The 26,521-nt window shown below is 44.7% G+C and overlaps 3 protein-coding genes across 4 annotated transcripts in view; all 3 read left to right on the plus strand.

The window, feature by feature from the left end:
• The window catches only part of LOC119170494 (epidermal retinol dehydrogenase 2), a 77,875-nt gene extending 59,456 nt beyond the window's left edge, over positions 1 to 18,419 (plus strand). The window contains exon 3 of one of the 2 annotated variants that reach the window (XM_037421679.2): positions 257 to 502. In XM_037421679.2, the coding sequence (XP_037277576.2) occupies positions 257 to 341 (85 nt within the window). In that variant the 3' untranslated portion in view covers positions 342 to 502. Of the gene's footprint in view, positions 1 to 256; positions 503 to 15,493 lie in introns of those variants that run through there. The other variant, XM_037421678.2, reaches the window with a different exon arrangement.
• The window catches only part of LOC142796483 (uncharacterized), a 122,388-nt gene that overhangs the window by 70,504 nt on the left and 25,363 nt on the right, over positions 1 to 26,521 (plus strand). The gene's annotated exons all lie outside the window — the stretch shown is intronic.
• Positions 24,468 to 26,521, plus strand: part of CaBP1 (Protein disulfide-isomerase A6 homolog CaBP1) — a 28,924-nt gene continuing 26,870 nt past the window's right edge. Inside the window, exon 1 of the mRNA XM_037421677.2 lies at positions 24,468 to 24,661. Coding sequence (XP_037277574.2) covers positions 24,652 to 24,661 — 10 coding nt within the window. The 5' untranslated portion in view covers positions 24,468 to 24,651. The remainder of the gene's footprint in view (positions 24,662 to 26,521) is intronic.

Genomic DNA, 26,521 nt, shown 5'->3' on the forward strand with positions numbered 1-26,521 from the left:
CCCTGTTTCCTGTGCGCTGGCCGTCATGAACGTTGAAGACTGTCAGCAGAACAATACATCAGTGTAAGCTCCGTGACCACACATGGAGCGTTATGTATGACTGTCCAACTGTGTCTATTTCCTCTGTTTTCATACGTGTTGCGTGTTCATCCCTTTCTGTTCCTCTTTCTCTCTCTCGCCTTGTTCATTCCTGTTCCTTTCTGGTCGCACGTGTCGTCGCCTGAATGTCTGCCGTCGCCCTGTTCTCCTCTCGCAGAATTGTTCCGGAGAAGGTGCTGCACATCGCGGCTTACCTCATGAACACACAAAAGGCCATGATCCACTACTACGGCCGGTCGTAGAACGATGCACTCGCCACTCACTCGCGCCTCGACGAGGCCACGTACCAACTCCAACCAACGACCACCGATCTACAGTTGTGTCACGTGGTCTCTTTCTGTGTGGAACAAAGCAGCCAACATCGCCACACAATTCGCCACAACGAGTAGCCGTGAGAGGAAAAAGATGAAAAAACGAACTGTGGCTTACAATGCTTCCTGCACCGGAAGACGAAAAAGGGAACGACAACACGAAATAACTCGGTGCCTTGATGAGCTGACCTTGGGACAGAACCAAACGCTATAGACATATTCCACGTTTGTGAACAATGACAGGCGCCGTCGACATACTGGGGCGCTTGTAGCGACATTGCGGCGCGTAGCTCCTCAACGCGACAAGCTCGGAGGCAGCTTTGTAGCTGCTGTGCCAGTTATCACGTGATCACAGAGGGCGCTGGCGAGCTTTGGGCTGGGCGGAGCCTATGCACCGTGACGTCGCTACAAGCTCCTCAATATGTTGACGGCTCCTACCGCTATTTTCCAACATGAAATATGTCTATCGGCGAGTTTGTACGCATTCATATGGAATTTGCGTATGCATTCGCCGCCTTGTCGCACACATGCGATGCAAGCCCAGCGCTTCTGTCTGTGTTTTCGTTCTTAGTTGGTGTTTGTTATTATTGTCGTTGTTTTTGTTGTCTTACACTGCTGTTGCAGTTGTGTTGCACGTGAGTTTTTGAAACTCTCAAGCACGCATGCTCGTTTCTCGTGTGCCTGTATTTTTCTCTAATCTTCTTCTTCTTCTGTCGTCGTCTTCCGTTTATGTGTGTTTTCACGTTCATCTCCAAAGTGCACTATTTGTGAAAGGTCTAGGCGTCTGTTCGCATTAGACCGGATCTGTCGTCAAGCTGCATTCAGGGTCGGATAAGTCTTAGTTGCTGCGGATCCTCGCAGTCATGAGGCAGCGCAGTATTCATTAAATCGCAAGAAAAAAAAAAGGAAACTAGAAAGAATCAGAACAAAAATTGCGTCAGCTTCACACACCCCTGCACAGGTGCGTAGCCAGATATTTATTTTGGAGGGAGAGGAGGAGGGCACTTCCTTGAAACGGCCATTTTTTTGCTCTATATGCTATGGCGAAAAAAGATTTCGGGAGGGGGGGTGGCACAGGCCTGATGTGCTACATCTTGGCTACACCCCTGCCCCAGCGTCTGAGAGATTGCTATGGATTTCCTAAATAATGAATGCCGTACCTTACAGGGGTCAAGTTTGTTAAACAAAATAATAAAGCTCAGCATCCTGACCTCGAAGCTATTCCGTAGTTTCTTTAGCCAACTCGGAGATTTGTTATTCACGACGTATATTTATTTTCCTTTTCTTATATGTTTGGCGTTATATATAGGCATTTTTTTCTATGTTGGCCCGCAACATCTGAGGTCATTCTACCTCAATCTTATACTTATATTTTTATGTGTCACCGAAGGATAAATTGAAGGATACGGCGATATTGTATACTGAAAATTCTGAGCCTCAGAGCTGTATATGGAGCACCCTCAAAAGCGTCTTGACGACAGATCTCGTGATCTGAAGTGGCTTCAAAACCTTTTGTAAAATAGTGTACATTTAGTATATGTGGTTTCTCACCAAATGCCTTGCCCTGTTTTTCTTCTGTCTTTTGCATATATGAAGCAGTTCACGTAGTAAGAATGCGCCTTTCCCTGACACTAAACTACCTTGACGTTTGTTTTATATTATGTAATTTTTCTTGTGAATTGGCGGAAATGTTGTAGGCCAGTGTACTCAGATTTGGGTACACGTTAAAGAACCCCAGGTGGGAGAAGTTTCCGGAGCCCCCCACTACGGCGGCTCTCATAATCATATGGTGGTTTTGGGACGTTAAACCCCACATATCATCCTAATTTCTTGTGAATTGTGAATACGTGTGTACAGCATCTATGTCTCTTCGTATTAGCGAAATGTTTTTTTTTGTCTTCGGAGGTGCTGCTATTTGTAGATGTGGCGTGACATCAGTAAGAACAAGGATTCTCAGTCATGTTTAATAGCCTGCCTGCATAACACTCGACAAGTAACAGTAACAAGTTAAAATGAGAAATTGTTTTTTTTTGTGTTTGTGTGTGTGTTTTGTTGTGTTTGACCACACCGAGAAGAAAAAAGCCTGCCATTCGCATTTGTAAAGATTGTAACCAAGTTGTTGCAACCGCGATAACAACTCTGTCGTATAATGTGGCGGAATATGAAACGGCCACCTCAATATGGGCATTTCAGGAGTTGCTATATGAGTGTGCCCCCCCCCCCCCATTCACCACTATCCCCTCTCAGGTATTCTGGACCACGCACGATTCCTGATGTATGGCGACCTATATCGCTGCGTGTTCGTCTTTTTGTGATGTGGTATGTGCCGTTGTTTGTTTTTTTTGTTACGTAGCTATGCGGCTAATGTGTACAGTGCTTGAAGTCGCGTGAACGCGGGTTCGATTACCGGCCTTAATAGCCGAATATCGATGGGTGAGAAAAGAAAGGAATACACATGCGTTCTTAGCGCTTATACGTACACGTTAAATAACCCGAGCTGGTTAAATTCTATCTGGAGTGCCCTGCTATAAAACGTGGGTCATAACTGTATACCGTAGCTCTGGCGCGTGAAACGGTTTAACTAAAACAAAGGTATGGTTATGGCGACATGATGAATAACTAGTGACGTTGGGAGGAAAGCTTTGCCAACGAATGGTTTAGAGAAGGGCAATGGGTGACGTTTTCGTACTTGCCGCGAGTCAAATTACGCACGCCCGCGAAATCTTGGAGAACTTCTCACTGCGTCCTGCATGTGTTGATTCGTGTTTGCGCATGCTTCAAGTTTAAATGGTTTTTCTTTAAAGTGCTCGCAAACGTTTCCTTTCTTTTCCTTCTTTTTTTTTTTCAAGCATGGCAGCAACCGCTACTCGCGTCAATGTTGTCGCCCCCGTATGCTTATCAATGACGCGAGAGCTGCGTCAGAAACGCCAATGAACTGTTCGTTCATTCACCCCAGGCTAGGAAAGTGGGAGAAAAAGATGTCCCCACCACGTTTAGCCGTTCGACAAGGTTACCACTGGCATGTAATCAGTTAGAGAAAGCTTGCTCGGAAATTGCTAGTTCGCCCCGATAAGAGGACGAGAACGCGTGCATGTGTATAGTATGTCTATGTAAATGAGGCCTGCTTACGTAAACTCTGGATAACGACCTCGATCAAGTACTTGTTCGTGTTCTACACCGTCTTAAGTAATCAGTGGAGCGAGACTCGAAGGCAAACAGGGATTTTTTTTTTCTTTTCACTTTGGCCGGGTGCATTAGCACTGCTTTCGTCTGCTTACCGGTAAAAAAAAATGGGCCCCGTATCTGCATATTTCACTGCAAATGTCGTCGAAAGATTATAGTCTTGCGTCTGGAGAGAGAGAACAAAACGTTTATTTGATGCTGCACGAAAACATCGATGAATTGTATTCTGGAAGCGCTCCGTCAGAGAGTCTGGATCCGTGCAGCGAAGGCGAACGAGCACGTCGAGGCACGTTAGACACGAGTGCCATCTGCCAGTTATCTTCGAAAACGAAGGAAGGCGTGCGCGCCCACGGAGAAAGATGCGCGCCTGTCTCGAAGGCGATAAGGCGTAGAACGCAAAGCGACGGGCTGGTGCCACCACCGTGACGTCGTAGCAGAGCGTTGGAAACGCTTGCCTTTTGGGCATCGCGTTGCACAGTCAGCGCAGCGTGATAAACGCTACGGTCCTTAGAATTACTTACGCGTGCATCGTCTAGTATAAAGGCACTCATACAGAATATCGACGTGTTGTTATGGTGCCTAGGATATGCGCAATAATTGTTTGTAATTGACAATCGCGCAACTATTAATGCTGAAACTTGAGCAATATTGGTGGCCGCTGCGGATGAGCTTGGCCGTTTTAGGTATGGTTTGGTGCTGTTTTGCTGTTTAGGGTATCGTTAGCGCGGACTTGGAAAGCTTTTGACCCACGGGACGGCTTTATGCTCTCCAATAGTAGAGTACCAAGTACTCTAAATCGTTACCCTTTTTTTTAAACACACAAACAGACAAATGTGGAGACAGACAAAAAGACACAGACAAAACTTTTGGCGTCGAAGGTCCCCATGAAGGACTATCGTCTTTAAAATAATCAGGTATACATGGGTATTGCTCAAGAAATTTCTGGAGCCCTTCACTACGGCGTCTCTCATAATCATATAGTGGTTTTGGGACGTTAAACCCCACAAATCAATCAATCAATGGGTATTGCTCAAGTGCATCAGACAAGGGGATTAATTTGTGTCGATTCGTGTTCGTTCGAAGGTAAGCTTTCAGACGCGGTCTCTTGAACAGAAACGTCTTGAGCGCTGAAAAGCCTGTTCTTTCGACATTGCTTTGCAGAGCTGTTTATTTTTCTCTTTTGTATCTTTATGTGGAAGCTTTTATACAGCGTTTTGATCTGATTGCGGAGCAAACGCCCCTAAATATTGCCACACGGGATCTTTCACTGACGTTTTGAAAATGAAGGTTAATTTACGCCTAGCCTATATGCAGACGCTTTTTCTGTTACTAGCTTTTCTGCCCCAGCGCCAACTACAAAGGTCTCCCTAGTGTCTGCTATAGAGGCCATTGGTAAAAGCTGTTTCGATGGGCGTTGCCGCGGAGTGAGCTTTCTGCCCCGTATATCGTGGTTAGATTGACACATGTCATAAGAACTGCAATGTGCTTCGGACTTCGGCATGTGTCGCGACTTGAACAATGCGGTCAAACATATCGATACACGCAGGTTCGAGTGAAGCACCGCAGTAAACTTGAGCAATGCCTTTAGCTAGATATAATGAAAGGGAAGGAGTGTCATTCGCTATGATGAAATAATCCTTGCACAAAAGCGAGTCGGCCTGTCCTCTACATTTTTCTTTTCATTTCGTTTGATGAACCTCCTTTCAGCATGCAGGCTTTCATGAAAATTATCTACCGTACTTTCAGCAATGTGACTGCGCATGCCGAGACGTGGCGCACTGCCGAATACGATGCTAATTCACTTGAAGAGCATTTCGTAAACGCTCGATGTAAGCAGCTAGAAAAATAAATAACTATACGGCACTAAATACAGCCTACGTGAGAGTTGAACCCGTGACCTCGAGCCACAAAGCAGGTTGACAACATACACCGCAGCAGCTTCTGTAATTTGAGCAGGGTGTGTCGCAGTGTGAAAACTGCTACTATCGAATCACTGAGGACAGGTATTAAGACAAGGTGGTTACAAAGGAAAGGACTGTGTCAACACAGGCCAGCAACAAGAATTTGGCTGAGCGACAGCATTATTAGAGAGAGTGAGAGAGTAGTGATACAAAAGGTAAGGAGGTTGGTCTGAGGTATATTCTTCTAGTCATCTATTCTGCGTTCGGTGAAGGGGAGAAGAAGCACATGATTAAAAAAAAAAGATGTTACAATTAGGACAACAAGCAGCGGGAAAGGAAACCTGCAATGCGTGCTTCCGTTGAGGTCCATTGTCCATTGTTGTCTCAGCCGCAGAAATAAACAAGTGCCTTTCCGCGCTACTCCGCTGTGGCAAGAGGTGTTTGCGAATCGTCCTCGATAACCTTCGATAACGCTGTACGAAGCGGCTGCTTATCGGTCGTCGTTTCGTACGGAATATTTAGCCGAAGAACGCACAGTCGCACGCAGCGCCTCAACGCATAGCTGCGCATCTCTCCGGTACAATAGCTATGCATGTCTGCAAAACCTCTCGCCACTCGGAGTGTCACCGTCGGGGTCGATTCAGCGCCTTTATCGTTTCGCCTTTGAGCGTGCTCGTTATCATATAGGTTCGATATCTGGCCGCAGCCAAAACGCACGAAAGAAGGTCACCTTGCAGTGAATAGGGTGCTGTGAGGGCATGTTAAATAAGCGATTCGTGGTGGACGACATTATCATTGATTTACACTATATACGTTGTTCTCTGTGCTTATAAACGTACAATCTGTGCTTATCTGTACAATCTGAAGCCGGCGGCTTAAGCAGAAATTAGTTTCGGAGGGTCGGGGGCACGATCTGACGGGGGGTCCGGGTCTATAGGAAAATTTGGTCGAGTGTCGCTTTGTGCTCTGTGTCCCACAGCAGGAAAATATTTCGAAGGAGGGGGGGGGGGGGGGGGTTGGGGGGCACATGACCGGTGTACCACGGCCTGGCTAAGCTACTGGTGGTCGCGGACACTTTGAGGCTTTGCGTTTCGTGTTGCGTTGATAAATGTTTAAGTCGGCGAGTATAACTGAGGCAGAAGAAAGTCTAATTTTTCTGGTAGAGGTGTTAGGATACCAGTTAAAACTCACACCCTTTCTGGTGTCAAGTTAGTATGCTACACTAGAGGAGAAAAAAATCCATTTGACCCTTTTATGGGGAGTCCTTACTTGTCAGGTATATGTAAAAGTTCGTGAGAACTCTCGTAGGAAAGTCCTGGGTAAAAAAAAAAGAGTGAACGTGTCTCTCTCGTGACAGTCATGTGCTTCGCAAGCCGCGACTCACCGATAGGGGTATAGCACATACTATTTTCTTTTGTAATGGTGTGCAGACAGTTTAAATGTCGTAATTTTTGTGGCAGCGGTTATTCTGAGCATATAAAAGAAAAGTCAATACGGTCAACTTTTTTTTTATGTCCTAACTACAAAGGACAGTAGTTTATGGACCACATGCGCTTGTCGAAAAGAGTTGAATACACCTGGCAAGAACGCATAATCACCTGTGGCGTGAACTTGACGGTTACTGTCGTTACTTAACGTTACTTCGAAAGCGTTAAGGGTGTCTCGTTTATTTTCCTGTATTTCACCACTTTCTCGCTTCGGTCTGGGTCCAATGATAAGCTTTTTTTTTCTGTGTTAACATACATGTGATATCGCACCTGCAGTGTTTGTCGTCCGAACTTGTGAGCTTCTGTGTAACCGCGTTCTCGCTCACATGTAATGCTCCCTACCTGCACACACTGCCTTATGGGGGCACGCTGATCTTTTTTTATACATTTGTTGAACACGGTATGCGCTCTGTCGTGCACTTTTTTGCCATTTTAAACCGCATTATTTTATCTTGACGTAACTAACTGTTCGCACTTCGCATCTTACGCCATGTCACACTGTGATATAAGGTCACGTAATTTTGCCGTGTCCTCCATGCATGGCTCTTTCACAAAGTCGCACTGCTGTTATCCCATAGTACTTAGAGTGTATCTTATGCAGCGCAGCGTTACCCTTGTAATGCTAACCTTACCACCGCAATACGCGGCGCATCAACGGGTACTATTTGCGTCCCCAGTTAAAGCAGTACATCGGTATATAATGGTGACGCTGTGCTAAAGTACTGAAGTTGCTATGGAAGCAACTGTACTGTATTCTTTTAGCCGGTGCGTTACGGCTACAGCAAGGACCGGAAATTGTGATGGCAGTGCCATGAAGTGCCTTGAATCTTTGTTCTAACGTGCGCATTGCAGTCGTATCTGAAACACTGATTTCGGAGAGTGTCTTCCACCGGTGTTGCTGTTCAGCATATAGTGTATGTGACTCATTATGCATATGTAGCTACAGTTTCCTTTTATAGAAACGATGCATATATATCTTGCTCAAACTTTGGTGTTCGCAAAAATTGTGGATTATTTAGACTACTGCATATGACTGTGTTTAGAACAAATGTTCTAGGATATACAGTACGATGAACTCTAGTATGGGATAGTAGCAAACTGTCTAGAGTTGCACCGAATAGATTAGTGATTAGCGGTAATGTCTTTACGCTAATGTAATGAGATTTTAACTTGGACTTGGTGCATGCTAGAGGAGCTGGCTAACAGCGCAAGGACGGGACAAACAGACTCAGGCATACGAGGCGGTGACTATCAGCCATAGTTCATTTTTACTTTACGTGCAGAAGTATATAATATCTTTTATGAAAGGGAGTTCGCAATTGTGAGTACAAGAACGGCGCAGTGAAATTTTTGTGAATCAAGTCAAAGATCACAAGAGCCTGTGACTCGATTCAAGATATGTAATTGTTTATAGCTCACTGTAGTTATGGCTCCTTCAGTCACGAATTATGATGCGCTGTCAGAAACGCGTGGAATTCGTGTGGCATGATGCTAAGGCACTCAGTATTATATATTCCAAGCAAGAAAATGAACGAAAGCGTTGTACTGTGTGAGTTTTAGTAATTAAAGTTAATAAGTGTAATTAGTTATCTGCTTATTCTGCCACCAGTCAGCTTCACTACTTGCATCAAAAATAATCCACTATTTGGCCCGAAATACTTGCACAGTTTGTTTTTAGTTGAATTTGTTGCGAGCGAAGAAAAAAATACTTTTCATGTTGGTCCAGCAATGCGTCACGTCGAACAATTGTCGAACATAACACTGCATCCAGCTAAGTGATCTTTTGCAGCAATATGCAACATAATGAAGTTAAATTATCCCTCGTTGTCCACTGAGGAGGCCCGCACAAATGTGTCCGCTAAGTTTCGAGCCATTTGAAGAAACACGCCGTGCGTGACGTGCCATTGATGTTGGCGTGTACATTCGCATACACGCCGTGACTGAAAGGGCGATAATGAGGCAACACTGACGCAAATTCCAGATTTTATTTCGATGCCAATTGCTTCTGAAATCTCCACATACGCCTCAGTACCGTGCATTTATCGAATAAGGCTTGGCAGCGCTTCGTTTGTCTCACTCCGTCCTGTACTGGCGCCGTTTTACCAGTTCCTCCAGTATGTCAATGCATTTCGGGGCATTGGTGTTGTTTGTGTGTCGTGGTGTCTACAATCGATGTCGACGATCGACGTGCGCAGTGTTTTGTGCGGTGTCTATGTTGGCCGCACTCTTGTGAAGAAGGAACGCATCCCCGCACCGCTTGACTTGACACACTCCGCAGTGCATTTGGAAGCACGCAAGGTTCGAATGTTGCGCACGCCTTCTGCGGCCGCTGGATACTGCGCGCATTTTTTGCATGTCACGTATGCGTCCAGTGGTTTTGCACTGTTTTCTACTACGAATATTTTTTAGGGCATTCATTTTGCTGCTGTTGTTGTTTTTATGTTTACAAGAAAGTTATTTACACTTGTTGCGCCTTGTTTATTCTCCAACGAGTTTTATTAAATATTGGTTGAACCAATAGTTTGTGCTGCTGTTGTTAATCTACATGTGATGTACTTGCCGAATGGGACGGAGTCGCACCGTCCCCGAGGTGCGCCTGTATGTTTACACCCCTCGTGTTCCAAGAAGAGCGTAAGCATTCGCAAAATCTTTTTTCTAACTTATGGTGCGCACAAGTTGCGATAAATACTTTTGCCCTGTGAAGACGTTCATAGAGTTTCCTATAAATACACTAGAGAGAACTCTGGTGACACTGTTTATGAGAGCTGCGACGCATGGCGCTTCGACGAGCACGGCAATGATTCGTTCTTTCAGTTCCGTCTGACTTCGCGTGGCTTGGGGCCGCTTTGTCACGAGACGACGATCAGCCAATGTTCAGCAGTTGCGCTTCACCACCTCAACCTTTGGACTCACCGATTGCAATCAGGCCACGAAGTTCACAACGGTCCGTTCTTTTAGTCGAAGCAAAATCAAAACACAGCAACAAACAAAGCCTCAAGTGTGTTCGAAGCGGCAAGCACAGAGACTATAGCCCAATTCGTTTACTCAAGGGGGGGGGGGGGGTAAAAAAAAAAGAACCCCCCTTGCTACTCATCATTCCCATGGTCGCTGAACAATCGCAGCGCCAGAGTTCCTTCTAGTTAATTTTAGGAAACTCCATGCAGACATAACAGCCTGTGTGGGGCCTGGGGCTAGATGGAACGTACTGAAGGTATAAAGGCAGCGACGCAAAGTTAAGGGCCAAAAAATTTACCCTACACAGACTGGATTACACGTGTGCTTTGTATACAGTGCCCCCTCCTTTGTATGACACCCCCCTTCCTTTTTGGTTTTTATGTTAAAATAAATTCAGTTGTTAGATGTGCTTTGTCTTTGTAGTTCAGATTGTTTTTTTTTTTTTGTCCTTAACTTTGCAGTGCTGCCTTTACCTGTGCAGAGATCAACGCCAAATCGAGAATGCCATGCAGGTTCAAGTAATTGCGCTGGATGTCGCTGTTCTAAATTTGGGTTGCATATTTACGAGACGTGCTAAGTACAGGCAGAGTGGCTCTGTGTTGCGTGTTGTGTACAGCCTACATCGAAAGCAAGCACTTCATCGCAGCCAGGCACAAGACGATGCTGCAGTGAGCTTTCTCGCGATGGTTTGGATCATTTTCTTATACATGTAAGCTAAAAACGGCGTGTGCCATCGTCTTCGGAGAGGAAACAACCTTCGCTAAATGCTCTGAACACGTCACGTGCAAGATATTTGTTTGCCAGAAAGTCGGTGAAAGGACGGTAATTTGTGCGAAAAAAAAATAGCCGCACTTGGACGAGCAGAAGGACGAATGCGTTGAGTCGTGGGAATGTTGATGTTACGTAACTATCAAAGTGCCAGTCCTTTTTTATCCGTTGCTCATTCCCGATTGATGGGCTCCGTGTCGTTCATTATGCTGTGTACTTCATCTATTAAAAGCAATGTATACCAGATTTGCAGTTGGAGGATTCGTCCCGCCTTTTACGAGTCGTTGTAGGAAATTCGGCTGATCAAATCACGGCGCAGTTATAAATGCGACAATGCTCGTTTCGAGACTTCCATTTTGTGGTGGTATTAAGTCCTATACAACAAGGGCGACGCACTACAATGGATTCTTTCTCGTAAACTGCTGCGGTGGGAGAAGCCCGCACTCCACAAAATGATTGTACTGAAAAAAAAAAGAATGAATAGGAAACGTTGTTGATGTTCATCACAGTAGAAACTTGAGGAAATAATGAAGCGGAAATTGATCGCATCAACTGCACACAGTGGTAGCTATCAATGTTGAATCTGCACCTCTAAACTTGGAAGGAATATCCAAGGGCTTTAAGTATATACAAATACTGGGTTCGCTACTCTACATAGGGGGTGGTGAAATGGTTTCGAAAAGGTGTGCTGAGGATAACAGGCGGCATTAACGTGACATCATCATGGAACATATTGTTGTACAACTCACAGGCTCACTGTTCCGGAGATAAGCAGATCAAAATAATAAAGCGTGCCCTTCACTGCGCTTTCTGCTGAAAAAAAGAAAAAAAAAACGAAGCGTCTTCAATGACGTCGGTACACGCTCCCTATAGTCGATACGTAAATTCGCATTCATACATAACAGTTCGCTGGACCATGTTAATTGGACCATGCTAACTGGATAGAAGATGTTACCGTACAAGACAAATCACGAGCAGTATGAAGCGTTTCCATGCCGTAAGGAAGGGCTGGACACCACTTGCAGCGATCAGTTGGACGTACAGTCTTTCTGCCGTTGCGCAGTAACACTGCAACTGTAGCGAGTTTTCTATACAGAGGAAATCGGTTCTGTAGTTTATGAAAGATGAAAACGATGGGAAAGTGCCAGCCAAGGAATCCGCCTATTCACAGTAATAAGACATAAACTTCGGTGACTAAGGATTATAAGGGAAAATTGAGAAGCGGAATTAAGGAAAAATTGAGAAGCGGAATTGAAATACCTGGCAGCATCACTGCCTAAAGCTACAGCGGCCATGTATCGACTGAGAAGTGCCTACTGGTGTGACCCCTTTTTCTTCTCTCATAAGTGAATGGATGAAAAAAGTTGGCAGCAGAAGGGTAACGCGTCTAAAACAATGCATTGTAGTTGGAAAGCGTGCAGTGTGCAGCAAGAAATATGCCGAGAAGTTGCTGCGGTTCGCAGGTATCGCGGTGTCGTGCAGGCGTGCCTTCTCTTCTTCTCTAATTAATAAAAATAAATAATTAAATAAATAAACAAATAAATCTGTCGATGAAATGAATCGCTGTGGCCAACGGGGCCCAGAAAGAGGGCCCCCCACCCGGAAAGTCTACGACTGCTTTGGTTTATGAAAGTTAAAGGCTCTTTTTTTGACATGTTCAAGTTGTCGCCTCAGAACGGTCTGGCAACGCCGCATGATTAAGGTAAAGAAGCAACATTTTGTTGCTTCTTTAAAGTTTTATTTTGCTGATGCCGTATGATGTAAATGCCAGTTATGACAACGACGTTCGAGACCATCGCTGTCAAAGATGACTTTCACCACAGTGAAGCCCTAAATGTGTTTTTACAAACTTCTACAGCGTTGTCAAAGCCACCGTGACCTCCCTCCCTATACAACAAAATTCACAAGGCAAACGGGCCAATTTAATTCGACATGACGCCCCCGCCGACAACTTATGAGACAGATGTAGCCACGTCAATGAAAACTAGCATAAAATGAAATCATGGAGCGTAGGGGGGACAGTAATTTTACAGTTTTATTAAGTGTATTGTAGTAATTTCGACGTAATTGTAGGGAAACAAAGTAAAGTGGGACCGAGCCCAGCGCCGTATATAGTTCAGTGTGTACACAGCATCGGGTGCTTCATGCAAAGAATGCAGGTTTTCTACTGTGAAAGTTGTTATGGGATCACTGTAAGGGTCACGTGCGCCGTAACCAGTATCGCAGAAAACAAGAAAGAAAAAAGTAAATAAAATACCCCGGGGACACAATGGGGTTCAAACCAGGGTCCACTGCGTGCCAGCCGATTGTTCTATACAACAGACCCACGCCGGTGTTTGAAACTCCCATGTGAACTGGCTCTAGGCAGGCTTCATGTCGGGTGAGGAATGGTGTTAACACGAGTAATAAAGCATTTTAGAACAGCGCGCCTTCGTCATCTTAGAACAACTGTTCATCGTCCCGGTCTCTCTCCGGACGTAAAGGAGTGGATAAGAGGACCTTTCCACCGATCTTTGCTAAACTTTATGCGTGCGAGTAACTTGTTTATTCAGTGAGTATGGTGAACCTGTGTCTTTTTGATCTATGCTTATTATGCCAAAGGGCAGTCTTTCGAATTAAAAAAGAAAAGAACAGCAAAGATATAGTCAATCGTCAAAGAATGCAAAGTTGCACTCATCACAAAAGCATCAGGCGCAATGCTTCGTCGTCGTCAGCCACAGCATAAAAAAAACTGCGCGAATGTATGTAGCGGCTACCACGCTTCTTCAAAGAATGACGTCGGATGGCATAGTGATTGCCTCCCTACTACACAAACATTACGGTGATTTATGGCGTAGTGGCAACCCTGCAAGTGTTCCTGTGGAAGTTACCTAAATAGTGGTAAAAAAAAAAAAGTATCTGAAAGGCCAATGTTCGAGCTTTCGCTGTGACTGTGCTGCGCTTTCAGTGCAGGTCTGGTAGTTTTTTGTTTTGTTTTTTGTTTCCTGCCAATGGCAAGTCGTATTTTCGTGCCCTTCATCTTCGTTCCATTTACATCACAATTACCACAACGCAGTAAGGTTTATCGGCTGTGTTGTAGTAATTGTGACATAAAAGTCAACCTAAAAGAGCTGATCTTCAGGACCTGAATGAACTTCTGTACACTAACTATGTACTATGACCCGGTTAAAGCAGTACAGTTAACGTCCCCAACACCTCACTTGCTTTCAGTATCTGTTGCCTCTCATGAAGGTTGTATAAACAAGGAAACGAACCCTTGAAATTCGCTTCTCTCGTCCAGACGTGGCCTCGTGTTTATGGGGCACGGCCGCTGTATGAAAATGCACACGTGTGCGTTTCCGTAAAGTGGCCGTGATCGGGGAATGCCAGCGAGGGTCCGCAGCCGCATGGAGGAAACGAGCGTGCCACGCGAGCAGGACAAATGGTGGTGCGGCCAGTGACGTCACAACCAGCGTGCCACGTGACTTGACCCTGCGAGCAGGGCGAATGGTGGTGCGGCCAGTGACGTCACCACCTCGCCTCGTTCCTTCTTCTGGGCGGTCGGTGTATCAAGGCTTTCTCTCCTCGTTATCGACGCAGCCCCCTGTTTCCTGCTCGTCGCGCGATGATCGTGTTACGGGTATACCACTGTGTACGAAAGCGCGCGCCACGTGTGCGTGCTGCGCGCGCGCGCTAAGCCTTCCCAGCTTCCCTCTCGGCTCGTCGAAACCACCCGTCCTCGTGGAGGCCGACGAAGAGCCCCGTGCTTGGTATTTGCATACCTGTGGCGTCCTCTGGTGATTCGGCGAGGTTGACTGATCGATGACCGATCGCAGTGACGTTACTGCGGTGCAGCAGGCAACAGAGGGAAGGGGCCAGACAAGGACATGTATTTTTGCTCCTAACTTGGGTTTCATTATCGGATACTTTGGGAGTTGTACTTCCGTTTCATTGTCAGGCTTAAATTTATCTGTTTTTACATAAAAAAATAACCCTGTATAAATCCGAGAAGGAAAGATCTACAATTGGGCTTAAACGTGATCACTTTTTTGTGAGTATAAAACTTTGAAAAAATACTGAACTCAGAGATAAAAAGACATGCACGAAATACTAGCGCCGACTAAGAGTTCGGGAGTTCACGCTAGTATCCTGCGCGTGTTTTTCTTTTTTCTTTGCTGCGTACAGCATGCCGTAGCCTTGCGCAAGCCAAGCTGAACTCCATACTACATGGAGAGCCACATATTGAACATCAAACAGCAAAGTATCTAAAACTACGTTAGAGCTACAATGGTCATCACAATGGCCTCACTGCTTGTGACATGACCCTCTGAGAAAGTTACCTGTTTGTCCGATATAAGGCACAGGATAAAGGAGCAACATGCGCGATATTCTAACAAGGTGTGAATTTTGATAAAGTGTTACAGCAGGGATTCATCTTCGATGTTTTTTTTGTTATACATAAGGTGGGGTTGCGTTTCTCTATGCTGCATTTTTTTTCGAGAAGTTCCTCTGAGTTACACTTCGGCGTGTACATATGTTGAGACATTTTGAGAGACGTCATTGTTTTCATCTCACATCGCAACAAGCATAGCTAGTTCGTTCAGCATGTACGTTCTCCATGCCTGCAGACAGCTGAAGTGCCCTTATCGCAATACTGCGACACTTCTGGAGCCCATCTGCTTTTAACTAAACGATCGTTGTAACCGACTGCTGTCTCTATCTCGATGGTTTCATTGTAACGAGGATTCTGGGTTATTTTCAAAGCCCCCCTGTTCACGCACGTGCCTGTGTCTTCCCTTCCTTATCGCAGGATACTGCCAGTCAGCGCTATCGTGGCCCTCTCACGCGGACTCGGCGGATTCGAGGTCATGGACAAGTTCATCGGTCGTGGCATCGCAGCTAAGGCCTAAACAGATAGGCCGAAACCTGACGTCACATCATTAGGAGACCAGTGGAATGCATCATACATTCACAGCGCTTTCGAGGAACGCCTTCTATACGATAGCTTTCTTTCTTCTTGCCCCTCTTTCCCACAGTTCTCTCTCAATCGCACTTTCATGTCACAACTGTGTGAAGGGCCTTACGGTTTCTGTTAGTACGCAGCTGGGAACTACAAGTCGTATTGCACTTATGTGCCTTGTGGTCTGCCACCATCTTTAGGTCTTGAACAATGTTGCATCTAACCGTGTACACAGTCGAGCGAGCCTGAATGGGATTGATGACCTTATGCATTTTGTAGGACATTTGCCACGTTTGCTGCATCGTAACGGTGCTTCCTTTTGGTACCGATGTCACTCACGTTACACGCGACCTTGAAACTGTTATCTCTTTTTAAAGTATACATTTATACATCGCAAAGAAACTATATATTCAACTAGCACAGCTTAGCGTTGGCTACAGTCATCTAGTCAGACCGACCTCACTCATAGCAGACACTATGAGTGGATCCAGGCTAGCGCACGTAAAGAAAGACATGCGTGGACGGTTCAAGCTATCACACATTCGCTTGAACTTCAACTGCCACAATGCGCAGCATCGAGCGTGTGTGACTTTCGGATTGACAAGCACATGTCTTGTTATGGGAGGTGGTGGACACTGGAAGGGAGTGCGCTGTTATGCGTCAAGGATATGGTGGTCAACGTTGGAGACTACTGCACTGCAAGCAAGCTGTACAACACAGCAACCAATGTTTCATAACAATTTCTAATGGGTTACGTCATTACAGGAATATATTGATATACGGGCTTGAAAAGCCAGTCGCCTGTTGCAGTCACGCCTTACTGTTGTGCGAACAGGAACCGAGAGACCGTGTTGGCGCACCTTTGTCTGTGTCCCGGAGCCTTCTGTCCCATACTTGACAATAGCGCAAGTGACAGGGGAGGACAAACGGTAAGGAACGGGCTGACACGTGGAACGCGTGAAAGATGCACTCGCCACACCTCTAAGTGTCGCTTCGTCTCGTTCTCGTCCTCGTCTCGTTTGCGCTATTGTCAAGGGCTCGCGTATCACAAACTCATCTCGCACTGCCACCCCTTCTATGCCTTCGCATCATGCTCACACAGATTTACGACGCCTTGGAAGCGATGCGTAAGATATCTGGAATGCGAGAAAACAAAATAGTCTATAGAGCTACTCTAGCCCCTCGTATGCAGCAACGCAAAGATTTCCTGTATGTCTGACAGCGTTGTACTATATTTTTCTCTGTGAGTGACACACAGTGTGGCTGAAAGGTGCCGCCGCATCTGATATGTTTACTGAAAGAGCAAATAATAATAAGCTTTAGGAAGGAATAAGAGACAGTTACGTCAGCGGCTTTGTAGCTAAATACGCTGCAGTGAAACACGTGAGTTGCAGAAGATCGCCAGTTGCTGTGAGGACAAAACTCCCATCGGGGCTTTCACGTTATACTTAAGGATATTTGTAAAACCGTGCCGCTACAGCTCCAAACTACAAAGTAAACACCTACGGTACCTAGTAACGTTCATGAAGGTCTTCGAAAAGTCTCTTATTGTTTAGAAGAATGCCTCGAGATTCATCTCTGTTTTAGCATATTCGCGTAAAGTATGTTGTTGTCATGTACATATATATAGTGCTGTAGATAGTAGGATTGCATTGTCTCAAGTTGAGGTCTGAGATGTTCAGAAAGAGACTGCCCAAAATAAAGAGCCTTCGGCGCGTACATGGAGGCTCACACGAAGGCTCCCTATGTCAGAAGCAGTGACAATTCACACGAACATATCAGCGTGCTTTCCTCGTGAAGCATTACAGAAGCTAGACAAGTGGGCACGATAAATGCCCGGAAAAGTGGTGCTGAACAGTTTAACTTTTGATAATGTTGTGTGAAAAGTTAGTACTCATAGAACAGCGATGTGTGCTTATAGTTTGTATAAGAAACTTTACAGCTGGATCTTTCATCTCAATGAAGTAGTGCATTCTGCAATATATTTAGGTGTTAGAAAATAGAAAAAGCCAATACCACGCAATAAATGTGCAATAGCAAAACGTATCCTTCAGGATGCCAATTCTTTTCAAAAGACACTGCACGGATGGCGATACACGCGTTTAATTTGTGCATTACTAAAACAACCTTGAGTGTCTGAAGGGACCCTTCAAAGAAACCATGTTATATAGACTATTGATCATCTATCAGTGTTATGCTCGATGAAAGCAATTGTATAGAGCCGCAGCTTCGTTACGGTATAACGTACGTGTTGCTCATTCACGACAAACTACATCTTTAACGAGTAACAACGATTGAAAAATCCTGCTTCTACGTGGGGTTACTACGGCATGCAATTTGTTGTTTCACGAGAAATAAACTAGGCAACAAAAGAAAAAAAAGTTGTATTTTGACCGACATATAAGAACGAATGTCTTTATAACGGCGAAGGCCGGGGTCTGAAATCGGAGAGACTTGGATGAGTTTTATTTTTGAGCATGGCGAAATTCAGCTTCGTGGTGCGGTGCGAACGAATCCTTGTTTTTTTTGTTTTTTATTCGTCTTGATGTTCACAACACATTTCTAAGGTTCTGGAAAATACAAGCATCCGCCAAAAGGGCCACACCTTCTGTGAACGCTGTCACGACGAGTTCGTCTTGTTGGTTTGAATATGTGCACAAGTGTTTGTTATATTTCTCCTGCTGTTTCTTATTCACCGACATGTAAATAGATTTTCCTACAAAGCTCATAAAAGGTTAATAAAGAGCGCCGAATAAATTTTTTTTTGTACATGGTTTTGTGCTCGTATTGTCTTCATGGCTACGTTGACGCTTTGTACGAAAGCCACGTGCGAATGAAATCAACGCCGACTGTTCAAGCATAACGTTTTACACGTAAGTACCATTCTATTCAAGATCGTGAACGATTGCGTTGTAAAGTCGACATTTTAAGAGGCAACTTTGCGGAGACATCTATAATTTCGCACGCTAATTTCGTGACGTATTCGATCACTGTGTTGGGTGCTTCATACAAAGCACACGTACTACTTGCGATCTGCAGAAGCCACACGCCACGCAGCAAGTGATATTATGGGGCTGAATTACGCTGCGGGAAGCCTGCGTTAACAGCCGAGTGCGCGGTAAAGAATTCCAGATGATCGAAATTCCCAGAGCCCTCCACTACGGCGTCTCTCATAGTCATATGGTGTTCTTGGGACGTTAAACGCCACATATCAATCAGCATACCAATCGAAGCGTTATCAACCCGCGTGCCAAAGCAATTTAAAAAAAAAACACAGTTATGCGGATATATATGAACCTGTTCTGGATGCGAATTCTCAATAGCATGCATTCGCAAGGACTTCGCAACTACACAGTTCTATTTTCTTGCAATACAAGCCTAATCCGTACAGTTTAAACAAGGCGTGGTTATGCGCCACAGGAATTGAACAAGCCCCCCCACTACAGAGTACAGCAGCTGCGAGCGTTAAGCGAAAACTCTGCTCGGTGAAAGGGAGCACGTGAAACACGCGAATGAGGGACTCGCTCTCTGAATTCCGTGCCGACCGGTTGTGTCCCCCGCGATCTCCGACGACAGCGCAGCTCTGGCCGACTGGACTCCCCCTACGACATCTCCTGACGCCGACAAGAGCTCTCGCCGAGTGGTGCCCCGTCCTCGGACTCCTGCGACCGTGTCCATATTTCCTATATTCTCCTTACTTCTGTTCATCGCTCTCCCTGCGCCACGCTCTCTCCTTCCCCCTCTCTATCTCTATACCTTTTAATCATATCCTTTTAATCCCTCCTCACCCCCATCTCTCGTGAGCTACTGTTGAGGTGTCGCACTCTGATGCAGACAGTCACGGGGCTCACTTTTCTCTTCTTTTCTCTTTAAGAATCACATAAAATGAAAAGAAAAAGCGAAGGAGAGAGAGACAGAAAGAGAAAAGAGAGGTGAACAAATGGAATAAAGATATTAAACGATCTGACGGCCGCGAAATACAGAGAGAGAGAGGGAACGAAATAAACAGACGAGAAAAAGATTGAAACAATGGACAGCATTGCAAGACCGAACGAGAAAGAGAAATAGCAAGAGACAAGGACAGAGGAAAAAAAAACAGAGAAAGACACAGAATGAGAGGCAGCAAGACAGGGAAAGAGATAAAAGGAAATAGATGCGAAAAAAAGATAGAAAAAAGAGCAACACAACAGAAAACAAGATCGATAAAAAGCATAGAGAAAGAAATAGATAAAAGAAAAATATAGCTAGAAAGATCGAGGAAAAAAACACAGAGATAAAGAAAGTAACACAAATGTTTAGAAACTAAATAGTGAAAACATACGAGAAACAGAGAGAAAGAAAGATAAAGATAGAGCAAATAAGAAAGGCTACCAGCTGCGCCGTTCTTTCAGGCTTCGCACAACTAATGCTAAGCTACCATATATTTTTATCCGTTCCTACTTCTTTCTTTTTATTTATTTCTGCCCCACACTCTGTTTTTTATCTCTTTTTTGTACTTGTTTCTTTCTATGTCTTTCATTATATGAACTTGGTGTGTATTCCGTAAGAAAACATGGAATTGTGAGAATGGCTTGCGGAATGTTTCCGTGGGGGCTTTTATGTGCTCGGCGCCTTTCCACAAAGCCCCCTACATAGATATATGTCAGAGAAATCTTCTCTGAATCTCGCCAGTAAGAACACATTAGCGGAGGGTGCAGAAACTTAATGATTTTACGGCAACCAATGCATATAAGGTTATGCGCGCATCTATAAGATTACTTTAGAAGCGTGAGCCGCCAAATTAGTGCTGCGCGCGCGAGATAAAAATAACGTTTATTTGCACCCGTCGAGAATGACGGGGATGGAGGCTTTGACCTCTGCTCCCGTTCATCCCCCATAGTCGTCGGTTGGAATCCCTTGTAACTAGGTGGTGGTACGGGCGAGACCGACGACATTACGCTATAGTCTTCGGCGTCGTGAATGCCTAATAAGGCCTCCCAGCATTTTACGTTTATGCCTGGACCGCTGTATATAGAAAAGGCAGGTCCAGACCATGCGTTGTGCACTAAACCTACAGTGCTATTACAGTGCGCAGATCTGGGATTAAATACTGTCCTGTACAAGTGAGGGTTTGGAAACGCCCCGGTATACGCCATTTTAGCCACAGAATTCCCTCGCTTTTGTTCGGTTGTTTCGTTGCCTCTGGATAGCGGTGGGATTTGCAATGCGAGGTGGTTTCGCGGTATGCGTCCTCAATTTGGCTCCGGTGAGGACGGTTTGCTCGAGTGGAGGCGGCGAGTGAGCAGGGAATGACCAGACAGTGAGTCCTCGAGCGATCGCGGGTGTGGAATTTCCTGTGACTTTGCGGAAGAGTCGGTGACGAAGATTGTGGAACGATCGTGTGGAGAAAGTAAGTTTGCGGATACATAAACGACGTGATTAGTATACGAATATTAGGGCATCAGCCTCACTGCTTCACTAACACAAAACAGGAATGAAAGAGAGAGTGAGAGATAAACGAGGTAAGTATAAAAGTGAATGAAAGACATTTAGGGTAAGCAGCAAAGAGGAGAATCTGTAACGGTGAAAAAAAAAAAAGGTGAGTAAAACTTTGAATAGAAAAGTTTTAGGCGATAAGAAGAGAACAAGTGAACATACCCATCAGAGAGCTTATAGCTAAGGAAATGGACAAGGAAGCTGTACTTGCCCCGCCGCGGTGGTCTAGTGGCTAAGGTACTCGGCTGCTGACCCGCAGGTCGCGGGTTCGTATCCCGGCTGCGGCGGCTGCATTTCCGATGGAGGCGGAAATGTTGTAGGCCCGTGTGCTCAGATTTGGGTGCACGTTAAAGAACCCCAGGTGGTCGAAATTTCCGGAGCCCTCCACTACGGCGTCTCTCATAATCATATAGTGGTTTTGGGACGTTAAACCCCACATATCAATCAATCAAGGAAGCTGTACTTGTTCAAAAAGAGAAAAAAAGAACAGCACGTTTTTTTGTTGTTGTTGTCATCTTCACTCTCGCGATAAAACTGGTGTGCACTAATGAACACGACTGGGACACACAAAGGATGACCAGCGAAATGCCCAGCCTTGTTGATTCTTTCTGTGCCACAGTCGTGTTTATTTGAGCGCACCAGTTAATACCTTGAAGTATGACTAACTCACCCAGCTACCTGTTTTTACTGAAACCTTGCGACAATTTCATCCTTTCTTTGCGGTTAAATTAGGTGAAGTAAGCTGCGATGGATTTAAACTTGAAAACGTACGCTTGTGCTTGTACAATCGCCGATGTAAAATGAGCTTGCTTCTTTCATCCTGTCTCGAGTACATGCTGTCAGTGGAGAGTAGTAAATACTATTATCCTCCGGCATTATACAAAGGGACACCGGGATCGGGCCCCCTGCGTAATTCTTGTTCACCATGGCACACATGGTGCAAACTTAACGAGAACATAGGGCCATGCCAAGGAAGGTAAAGGGGATGCTATCAGAAGTAATTACACTGTAAATGTGGAGAATAAAAAGTGGACAACAAAATAACGTTCCGTTGGCAGGGACTCAACGTGCGACCTTCGAATAACGCGTCCGGTGCTCTAGCGCGAAATAACACACGACTGCATGCATCTATTTACCCCCCCCCCCTCCTCAGAAAAATTTCTGCCTACGCCCCTAGTACTGTCCAACAACAGGGCTTCTGATACTTAAGCAAATTATGTGATATCTTTGCTGGAAAAGAATACTAAGTAAACATAATTTAAAAATTTTCCTGCCCTTTGTGGGCACGTCTAATTGAGGGAGGTGGTATAACAGAAGGGGCGTAAAGATAAGCAAACAAACAAACAAACAAACAAACAAACAAACAAACAAACAAACAAACAAACAAACAAACAAACAAACAAACAAGAAGTTAGAGAAGTAACCTGTTGCGCAACAAAATACGAATGCACGCACGAGGTGTCTCGGGTAAGAATTCTGAGTTCTTCTTTAAACAAGGTTTACGAGGGAAATGAAAAAAAAATAATAAATATTCGTTGGTGAACTGACAGAATGCGTCGGTCAATTAACTTTTCAATTTAATTGCTTTTCGACACGCGTGATAGGTGACGAATGGTAATCTATCGATTTACAAGTCATATATAATTCACTTGGAACGACACCTGAGGTTGGCACGAATTTCTAGATATATATATGCATGCGCCTTCCAACTGACCGTAGAAATTCGCTGCCCTTCCTGTCATTCTTGCAACGAAGCGGGTCTGCAGTCACTGAACGGCAAAACTAACTATCACGGACTTTTTTTTCTTCTAATTGGCATACCCTAAAGATGCGTGTGAGCACTACAATACGCCAATTATAAGTGCGGAGCCCTCGAAAACGCGTTGAACCACTTGAGCCAAACATGATGGACGCTTGGGCTTCATCCTCAAGAAATAGGGCTCCGTGCATCACGCTTAGGTTGTTGATGCGATCAACCACGCCGGAAGGAAACGAGTGACCATGCGCGTATAACATTAGAATGTCTATACGGCAAGTACAGTTGTAAGGTGTCCACTATGCTACGATTGTCCCTTTTCCGAATACGCGAAGGGCCCACCACGCATCTGCAAGGCAACCCGCGAAAGCTGCTTGTCACGCATATGCCATGGGTTCGATTCTCTCTCGTAGCAATTTTTTTATTTTTTTAAATTTTATTTGCATCTTTCTCAATCTGTTGGTCATGCACCATGATTTTTCGCTCACAATTAACCAATGACGCGGACGCCAGCACCGACAGTGAAATTTCTGCGAAACACGCTCTTTAACACCATCGCGTTAATAAAAAAAAAAAGGAAAGGAGAGGGGGAGGGCTCAAAGCTTGCCCCGTAGACACGCTATGCTCTACCCACAGTGAAACTGATAGGTCTCATGCTTAAATATTGCTGTATCTAGGGGCAGAGCTCTTTATTGAACTTTTGCTTTACTTGGCACGAAGCTGGATTTAGTGATGTTAAACTTTTGCTCGAACTTATCTTAAACTTAGCTGTAGCGTTCTTGAAATTTCCCTTGAAGTTGGCTCGAACATGGCTGTAGCGGAGTTGAACTTCGAGGTTACGACGCCCCAAACTTTATACTTTCAATGCGGCGTCCAAAATTTTCAGTTATTCTGGAGATTATAACTGTTAGGACGCTAGAAACCTAATGTAAGAAATCAATGCCTTCTTTCAAATGATAACGGTAGCTGACATTTTGTTGTAACGTTAGCTGACATCATGCTGCACTGTGCGTATGATGAAGCGAATATGGGTTTGCTAAAGGCAGGACAGACAGGCAATATACTTATGTGATTATCTCTGCGGGACACTTACGCCTCAAAATGATGTTCCCGGCTGCTGTAGTGGCAGACAAAACAAAATAAAATGAAGGCAAAAGAGAACAATATATTGCCTGAACAGCTCGCTGACGCGTGATTTCGACTTCGCGTGACTCCTTGCATCAGAGCACTGATAATCCTCTTATCAATCATCCAAATTTTTTAGCTGACCATTTTTGGTTAAGACGACGGTCTATCAGGAAAGCACAACGCACAGTTTTTTTCTCGTACTCGGTTTACATCGAGAATGCTTGAACAAAGACTCTTGAATTGATCAAAATTCGCGCCAATCAGTTCTTATGCTATGTTCTATGACTTGGATGAATTGTGTCTTGTGCTGCCATCTTTTGACATTTTTGAAACACACTCGAGAAGCAATAGATGTAATACAATAATATATTCAGTAATAAAGCTTGCGTAACGTCTATTCAAAACAAGGCAGTGTTGTTATTATAATAATAAGCAGGCCTTGTTCCTAATTTCGTACAGTGATGTATCGTCCTACGGCTTTGTCAGCGTGTAGGTTGTCGATCAGCCAATCACCATCAGCCACGAGACCCTGTGTGGTTTTAAACAACGTCGCTCCAAATGCGTGGCTCTTCGTGATTTTAGCCGTCAAGTCTAAGCTAATATATTTCTTCAAAGCTAGCTACGTAGTAACTTATTTCACGAGGTCACCATGGCGATAGGTAAGACATTTTTTTTTCCAGACCATTTAACTGTCGTATATCGTTACGAACAAAGCCGGCGCCGGGGCCGTCATCACAGCTGCCATCGCTACCGTGGCGTGGTCGGCATCGTAGCACTTTTCCGCACATCCGATTTTCCGATTCTAGCTTGGTCACGATGTATAGAATGTGTGCTCTTAAATCGTCCTTAAGTCCGGTTAATTTCTGACCTCCAAGCGACTACGCAGCGTGGTCTTCGTTTGCACCGCGGTTGTCACTAGAGCCATTGTGTCGGCCCTCTCACGCTTGTTGGTTTAAACTGTTCGCATGTCGAAAGGCACTACGTCAAAGGAATTTGACATGACACCGATCACAGCCAGAATGTGACGACCGTTTCCGCTATCATTTAGTGCGACTCAAGCAGGTGTTCGCTCGCCGTAACTTTCCATATAAGGGTATTCGTTGAATGAACGAGGTGGCTATAGGTTTACGTATCTATGCTACAAACTGTTCGGATTGTTATTTCTGCCTAGAGGAGAGAGTACTTCACTCTTGAAACGGAGTGCGCCATGGGATCTGATCGCTTTTTCAAGTTGCGATGTGTCAAGTGTCACGCCCAGTGCTACGTGTAGCCATCGTACGTTGCCCCTTGAAAAGTTGGCGTAGTTAAAATTTACGCAGTTCACATTGCAGAGTTTTTTGGGAAAAGTTAATGGGCGTCAAGTTTAATCCGCAAATGCTGTAGTCTTATAAATGTCGAGCATTCGCGAATCACCGTGGCGTCTTTCGTCTGACTGGCAAGTCGAAGATAAGGACACTGGATGTCTATGTAGGATTCGCGTTTCATATTCGGCCTTGAGCGTGGTGGACTTCGGACATCTTCATTCAGTTTGTCCGTTTCTGCTGAGGCACTTGGAATGTATTCGATGTCAAGTTGAACAGTGACAGGATGCGGGAGATGCAGAGACACGTCATAGGTCACGTAATTGACGAAAATTATGGGAATACAATAATGTTTCCACCTTTAAAAAGCCTTGCGAATCTAGCCTACATCACAATGAGGTTATGTAAGTGAGCCAATTATGAAAACTACTCATTTTACTATTCAGTCAGCACTGCTGCCTCTATAGAGGGTGTGCTGGTTAAGTACTTCAGTGATTGCAGTGTTAAATTATTAACTATTACTAGCATTAGTATGTAACTCATCTAGATGGCATGCAGGCCCAGCAGCTTGCAGGAGCTTGCACAAGCTGTTGGAAAGATCTTCAAATTTCTCAAGATGAATTGGCTAGTCCCAGGTGTCTCCTGTTCAGTCATACTTTAAAGCTGGTGCCTTCGCTGCAGCTGCTGTTCGAATTGTTAAGGCATTGGCATCCAGCTGTAAATGGCATTGTGCAGGTACTATGACGTGGCTTGCTCGCATTGCAAGATAGATTACTTGTATTGCATGAGTGACATATAGTTCAACACTTGGGTTTCTAAGTTGCAATGAAATTTATTTGAGCAGCACCTATAGTATCAATGAAGGTGTAAGAAGAAATAACTGAATTAAATCTTAAAATTGTACCTGAATCCATGCAATTTTAAGTGTATAAGCCAACAGTATGCGAGTGGGAACACAGCTTGTCTTGCAGCTGATTACGTATCCTTTTTAAAATTCAGAGCTAAACAAAGTGCACATGTAAATGAAAACAATAATAAACTGCATAAAAGTAAGCTTGTGGTTGTCTATATGAAATGTCTGGAGGCTGCCAGGAATGTCAGTGTTTGGTCTTCCATTTCACCTGAAAAATGGTTTTTCCAGCAACAATCTTATCACTGCTTTCTATACTTTAGTGTCTTGCACACTAGATAGTATATTTCACTGGCAAAAGTGATAGC

The sequence above is a fragment of the Rhipicephalus microplus genome, chromosome 2, assembly GCF_043290135.1.
Source record: "Rhipicephalus microplus isolate Deutch F79 chromosome 2, USDA_Rmic, whole genome shotgun sequence".
In the NCBI taxonomy this organism is placed as follows: domain Eukaryota; kingdom Metazoa; phylum Arthropoda; class Arachnida; order Ixodida; family Ixodidae; genus Rhipicephalus; species Rhipicephalus microplus.